Raw genomic sequence first — 7059 nt, 5'->3', positions numbered from 1 at the left:
GTTTGAAACACAACATGATAGAGTCTGGTTTTCTGTTCAAGAGTTCAAAACTCAACATCATAGTGCCATATCCCAAACTACTTTGCCTTTGCATTGAGCCATGAAATAGGGCTATTGCTATTATCTTTGCTGAAATATAAAGATCACAGTTCATAGCATGCAAAACTGTCTGGTGATTATGGCCACAGCAATGGCTGAGCCGAGACACTTTTCTGAGTTGCAATACAGTTGTGATCCCCTGATACCAATGAAGTCAGTTGATATTTAGTACTTCTGCTGCCATCTAAATTTTTGAGCTTCATTCAAAGGATTGTTGGATGCTCCATAATGGGATCTTCTCAGTGTTTTGTTACTTGCAACTACATATTTCCAGTGTTTGGCTCGGGGCCATACTGTGAGAGGGATCTGACTATATCACATTATTTTTGTCAGCTAAAACTACCCAACCCCTCTGGGTTGCTGCTTATCCTGAAAGCAAAAATGTATGTCTCAACCACACTTGAAAATCTTGGCTTTACAAATACAGACTAACACATTAGTGGACTGAGGTTTCACATTTTATTGTTATCTTAAAAAGATTTGTTTTCATTTCCAAATATAGAACTAATTTTCTGCATATAATTTAAAACTGACACCTAATACATATTAACAGAAATGGGACTGATCCAGACAGACAACACAGACACCCCTTTTACAGGGTGACTTGGGCAACAATGACAAAGACTGGGTGTCCAGTGCAGTGGGGGAAGGAACACCCAAATTATCCTTCTTCTCCAGAAATGCATTCCTGCAATACATTCAACTGAGTTTCCTTGCATACATATCAGACATGGCAAATAAGACAATTGACACCTGACCTGCCTTGAACCAGGCAGCACTGCCTACCTGTTGTCTGAAAACAGGAAGAGAAGATATCTGCTACCTACTTAGGAATCTCCACGGATCTGTGTTTTGGTTAAGAAGATGAAGGAGGAATGGCTTGCTGAAAGGAAATTATCCTGAGGCTGTGGTGGAAACCTACATAAGGCTCCTATCCTGGTCTGTAGCCAATTAAATTCTCAGCTATTGGTGTAAGCAGCCCTAACGCCCAAGGATAGCTGTACATAAGTGCTCAGCTAGATGCAAAATAGGTTCTCGAAACCACAATTCAGTCCAAGATAAAACTGCTGTCCATGCAACCCACATGGGATTACTAGTTTCCTCCCATCAGAGACAGACAGTTAATGGCCAACTATATGCCAGTTATGAAAGGCACCCAACGATTTTCATATTGACTTAGGGTTCTTCTGCATGGATGGACGAGTGGGCGGATGAATAACCCTCTGAATGGGAGAACAGTCATCAGTAGTCCATGTGTTTGAGAGGGCAACCCCCATTTCAGTGACTGCTGGTCCAGATGGATTACCAGAATTAGGACGGGAGAACCAGGAAAGGAGTTCAGCAAGCTACTTTATCTTGTGTTCCCAAGTTTACCAGCAAATTTTCTCATTTCAAGAGATATCTAAATATAACTTTTCTTAACATGAAGGTGGCATTTGATCTCCTACTACCTTTTCAAAAGAATTTTAAAATTCTGTCTTTTTCCATGTTCTTTTCTGGAAGATATATTTTAAAGATACATATTTTTAAAAAATCAAGCAGACTTTAGCAGGGATGAGTCAAGTATTTTAGTTTGGATTTTCTCTAAACTTTTATCTTACTTCTAAAAAATCTATATGAAGTTTGTATTTTCAAATGGTTAACCTGGGAGCATGAATTTTTTTTTAGCAGATTTCATGTTTTGTCATTCTTTTTTCACATTTTATGCTACAGGGTGGGGGGAGTATTAAAAATATAAAATATTCTTACCTTAAAAGATAATTAAAAGTGCCTAGTAGTGACATTGAACTTAACATGATAAATATATGATCAAATGGCCAGAAATAAAACAAAACCCAGTAACATGCCCCAAAATGGTCTCTTGCAGTGCTAAGCAGCTGTCATGCAGTTTCTTCCTTTCCTTCGACATCTCATACTGAGCACCTGAATCATCATCCACAGCCCTACTGCGCTGTCCTCCCCTCCCCTCCTCCTTGTTCTCCTCAGGAGGGCATAACAGTGCAGCACAGCTGAGCTGTGGACATGCCACGGACATATATAATGTGCTGAAAACAACAGGAAGACTGCAGCTGGCCTTCAATACATTATAGCTGGTGGGTAAGTAATTCTTAGCCAAACTTTATCTGCAAAAGCATTCTCCCCTTCTCCATTTCATTTCCCACTGGACACCAATCTATAGAAAAAAACAAAATACTCAGTAATTCACAGCTGGTACTAAGCTTGTTTGCCACAGCTTGGGCAGGTCTTCTGGTGTCCAGTTCCTTTTCAGTGAGAACATACAATATATACACTATACAGAGTTACTGAGTGCAACAACAAATACATTAAAAAGAGATCTACTCTTATATACAGTATTTATAAAAAGCAAATCAATCAGCCATCACCCCAGTACAAAAATACATGACTCTTATTTATGACCATTACATTTATTAAACCCTAGAAATAATTACTTATGGACTGAAAATTATTTTTATAACCACAGTGCTGTAAAAATATTCTCTGTTTGCTTCCTATTCTTCCCACATCCATCCTGCTGCAGCTTTGAAATTCATAAGGTGCAAGTCTCAAATGAATGCTTTCCTGTGGCTTTGGGTAAGAGGAGGCAGTAAGTGTGGAAAAGACAGCTGTAATGGGGGCAGGGGAGGAGGAATTAGTGTACTGGGAGGTAGTCAGCAGTAGTTCAGCACCCCAATGCGGTAAGAAACCCTCGTTTCATCCAGGATTCCTATCCAAGTTTACTTGTAGGACTGCAAACTATCAATCTGCTTTTGTTTTCCATGGTGTCAAAGCAGCGTGTTCTAATTTGCAGTGCAAGGCATGTTCTACCGTCTTCTCAAAGGAAATAGTCCTATGCAAGTGCCATTCATTTCAACAGGGGAAGAGGGAATTACTGCCTGTCTTTAGCGGGTATTGGATCAAGGTTTCTCTTAAGTGCAAATGCAGCTCATTTCTGATGCTAGCCAGCAGTCGCTTATTTTCAAGTGTGTTGTTTCCTTAGTTTACATTCCTTAACTACGGTTTGATGTGCTTCCCTGATGCAAGATTCTTGCATAAGAAGACATACTTGATGAAATGTATTATTATTTTAAAAACCACCAGATTGCTCAAACATTCCATATTAACATTTTTCTTAAAAGAAAAGAAAAAGACCGTTTGGCGTTTGTGCCGGGTATTATCCCCTCTGTTCCTCCCACCACTTCCCATGAGGACAGGACATTGCTCTAATATTGCCAAAATATCACTTTCAGGAGTTTCATGCAATGACTAAAATACAGCCGAGACCCATTTTGAATGATCTCGGCCCTGAGAAGCCCTCAGAGCACAACAGCAACCGTGAACTGTGAACCAGAGTGACAACATGGCTGCCATTGCCCACTGGAAACTGCAGTAGCCTCAAGCATCAGAAGGGGGCAGTGTAGCTTCACGTAGTGGCTAGAGAACTGTTCGTGTTCAAGGGTACATTGTTGCTGCTGTGTCCTTAAATATAAAACATCAGTTGTCCAAATGTTATATTTCTACACTTGTCTCAGCCATATAATCAATTTCCAGTTGCACCAGGAATGCTGAGTGCACAATTCAGCTGTCCTCACATGCATGATTTCCAACAGGATTTTTGCTGGACATGGAAAATCTGAGATTTGCTATTCTTTGCCACATGGACCAGCAGAGCAAAGCTTTGGATCTATGAATATGAGCACAATAGCGAGGCAGAACCTGGACACTGGGATGGGTTTCATCGCAGGCATTCCTATACTGTAGGTGTCTGCCTATTGCCTGAATGCTCTCTTCTTCAACAGACCTGGAAGGGACATATAAAGCTGCCTGGTCAAGAAGTTGAAGAGTAAAATATGCTGCTGTGGGTGGTGGAGAAAGAAATATGTTGAAGGTTCCCAAACTTTCAGATGAGGGCCCAATGCAAGCAGCTTGAGCATTTCACTTGCTTAACAGCCCCCTATGAAGGACTAGTCTTTTGCTCCCTGCAGTGAACCTGGTTTTTCATTTGACAACTGTAGCTCATGCAGGGCATTTTTCTGAAACTGTCAGCTTCACACTGAATGCTAACAATGGGAGGAAGTCAGAGTTGGATAAATTACAATACAAATGAACTGAAAGACAGTATCCACTCCATGTCCTTAGCACAACAGTTTGCAAACTATGGTCTGCCAATCCTCTTCCAACAGTGTCAAGGTTAACATGATGCACATGGTCCTTCCGTACATGTTCCTGCGGCCTGTGCAACACAGGGGTCATTGCCTACAATTATGTCAGCCCCCTATCCCTCCCCATGTGAGCCAAGATCCAGTGGTCCATGTTACTAATAATGTAAATAGTCCCTAAGAAACAACTTGGTTCTTTGTTTTTTCCCTTCTCTTTCCCATTAGGTTTTCTACCCCTACTTTCTATCCGTTTCCTTCTCTTGCAAGAGGCTGATTGCAACAAGACCTCCAAAACCTCGAATAAGAGTAAACTTTGATGGCCATAATGATGACTTGGGGAGAAGCTTTGACCAATCATTTTTTCTTATTTAGAATTTAAAAAATTACAAGCGCAGAGAATAAAGATGGAGAAGGTCAAGCAGCTACCAAGCAAGGCCTCGTCTTCTAATTTGAGCGCATGCTGAATACTTGACTAATCCTGCATAAATTAAGGAAAAGCAGAGTATATCCTTGCCAAATTCAGAAAGGCAGCTATATAAATACAATTCCATGGGAATACGTTAGGAACACATGAAGCTGCCTTCTACTAAGTTAGACTCTTTGGCCTAACAGAAGACTGGCAGCAGCTTTCCAGGAGGAGGTCTTTCACTTCACCTAGTACACAAACCTTTTTTTAAAAAAACTAGCAATTCCGAAGACTGGACCAGGAACCTCCTGTATTCGAAGCAGAAGCTCTGCGAACTTAGCCAAAACCCCTTTCCAATCTCACCTCAGCTACAAATCAGAACAAGAGGAGCCACCACATGTACAACCACCACATGTAATGCAAATTCTCCTAAACAACTGGAATTAACAGCAATCAGACTTAACTACCAGTGAGGCTCCTGGGCAGTCATTGAAGTGGGGACACAAACAGGGGGGTGGAGGTCATTAACACAGAATCACTTCCCAGCCAGGATGCAGAACATCAAGCTACCCTGTGGGAGGACACTGATTTTTGAGGCTGATAAGGCTCCCACCTGGGCAGAGGGAGTGGAACAAGTTCAACAGGAGAAACATACAAAGAAACAAGGGCCGAGAAGCAACGTCTGAGAGGAATAAAAGCCCAAGGTTTGTCTTTAAGACTTCTAAAAGCAACGATTATTACTTCTTTCATCGTTGTCCCAAATCCTTCAGTTCCAATTTGTAGCCCCAATACCAACATTATTTAAAAGGTACGTAGGGGAAACCTCCTCTGAATCAGTGGGGAATCTCAGGTGCAAACACTATGCCTGCACTCTTTAGCCACAGTCCCCCAATTTCCTTCTGTTCCTGTCCCTAACTTTCAAGAGCCCGCAAGTGTGGGCTGGACACACAGGAAACACAGGGCCAGGCATCTGCCTTGTGGACCCCCACCCTCGCCCCTTTGAATTGGTCTATCCCCCCCTTTGTATGTTCATTAGGCGCTGTTCGTCTGGCCTGTCCCAGACTATGAGATGAAAACATCCCCTCAAGAGAGTTAGAAGAACTGGCTTCTGGTCCAGTCTGGCTTACAGCATCCCTTGGCTCAGTGTCAGTGTGGGGACTGAGTTAGAGAACAGCACCCCTTGGCTCAATGTGGAGCTGGGGACTTGATGGCGGTACAGTACTAGCAGAGGTAGGGGGGCAGGAAATGTATCAAAGCCAGATCAGTCCTCCAAGGCATTGATCCACAACACAAGGCCCGGCCTAGTGGCTGCCCCCGCTCTTCCCACCACCAGTTGCCCAGTCAATGATGATGAAGCTGAGGCTCATGATCATGAAGAGCACACCAAGGCCTGCGAAGAGAGCTGCCTGCAATGAGAAAACAGGAGGGGAAAATGTCAATTGTGGAAACAGAACACTGGGGGAAGGGATCATGTCACAGGGCTTCAGCCCTTTTCTCCTCTTTCTCATCACCTAGTCTGGGGCAGGGGAGGTGTCAAAGCAATTGAATCTTTAAAATCTGTGAAATATTCAGGCACACTTAGAAACGAGTGTAAAAACATTTCAGTCTTCCAGGACATTTTTTTGTTGACTTGAACATCACTTTTATTAAACAAAAGCTCTTGAAAGGAAGATTCCAGTTCTTACTGTCATGAACAATAATTGTGCACATCTTGTATAGACTTGGCCATACATAGTTAGGTCACAGATGGTAACTTTCATAATATTTTGTTTCCACTAATTGCTGACACCCCCACCATATATAGAATCTCTCTCCTCCCCCCTAATTATCTATGAATCTGATGAAATGGTTCCTAGACCACCAAAATTTAAAGTATTCTAAGTCTTTAAATGCAACTTTTGGTTTTGATCTGGCTCCTGGGCCACCCTAATACCATAAAACATATGGAGAAGTTTTACTCATAAAAGGAAGTTCTATATGTTATAGATACATGCCCCTTTGAGATGTAATCTCTTTTTTGTATTCCTATATAACTGTGCACATGTGTGTGCAGACTCAACAGTTTGGATCAGAGCTATGCAGAATAGTAAGAGGAGATCCAACTCTTCAGCAGACTGTTTCGTTTTGCCAACTCTAACTGAGCTGAAAGTGCTACTGGCAGAGAACTATGAACAGTGTTGGGTGTTTTATCCCTTATGGATAGAGCTGACTTTATAAACTGAGTATCAACATCTGTTAAGGCAGTGGTCCCCAACCTGCGGGCTGCCCGGGAAGCTTCTTACTGCGGGAGGGCGGGGAGAAGGAGCCGCGACCCGGCGCTATGGCCTTCGCAGCCCGGCAGCGGGCCGCAGCCCGCAGGTTGGGGACCACTGCCTTAAGAAGATGCGCGGGCGAGAA

The 7059-nt window shown here is 42.6% G+C and overlaps 1 protein-coding gene across 2 annotated transcripts in view; it reads right to left on the bottom strand.

Moving 5' to 3' along the window:
* Positions 1-539: 539 nt before the first annotated feature.
* Positions 540-7059, bottom strand: part of SLC38A3 (solute carrier family 38 member 3) — a 106600-nt gene continuing 100080 nt past the window's right edge. For both annotated transcript variants that reach the window (XM_077326015.1, XM_077326016.1), the window contains one exon: positions 540-6068. In XM_077326015.1, the coding sequence (XP_077182130.1) occupies positions 5964-6068 (105 nt within the window). In that variant the 3' untranslated portion in view covers positions 540-5963. The remainder of the gene's footprint in view (positions 6069-7059) is intronic.

This window comes from Paroedura picta, chromosome 3, assembly GCF_049243985.1.
Source record: "Paroedura picta isolate Pp20150507F chromosome 3, Ppicta_v3.0, whole genome shotgun sequence".
NCBI classification, from domain to species: domain Eukaryota; kingdom Metazoa; phylum Chordata; class Lepidosauria; order Squamata; family Gekkonidae; genus Paroedura; species Paroedura picta.
Note: the sequence above shows the minus strand (reverse complement) of the source record. Positions and strands in the feature narration are given on the sequence as shown.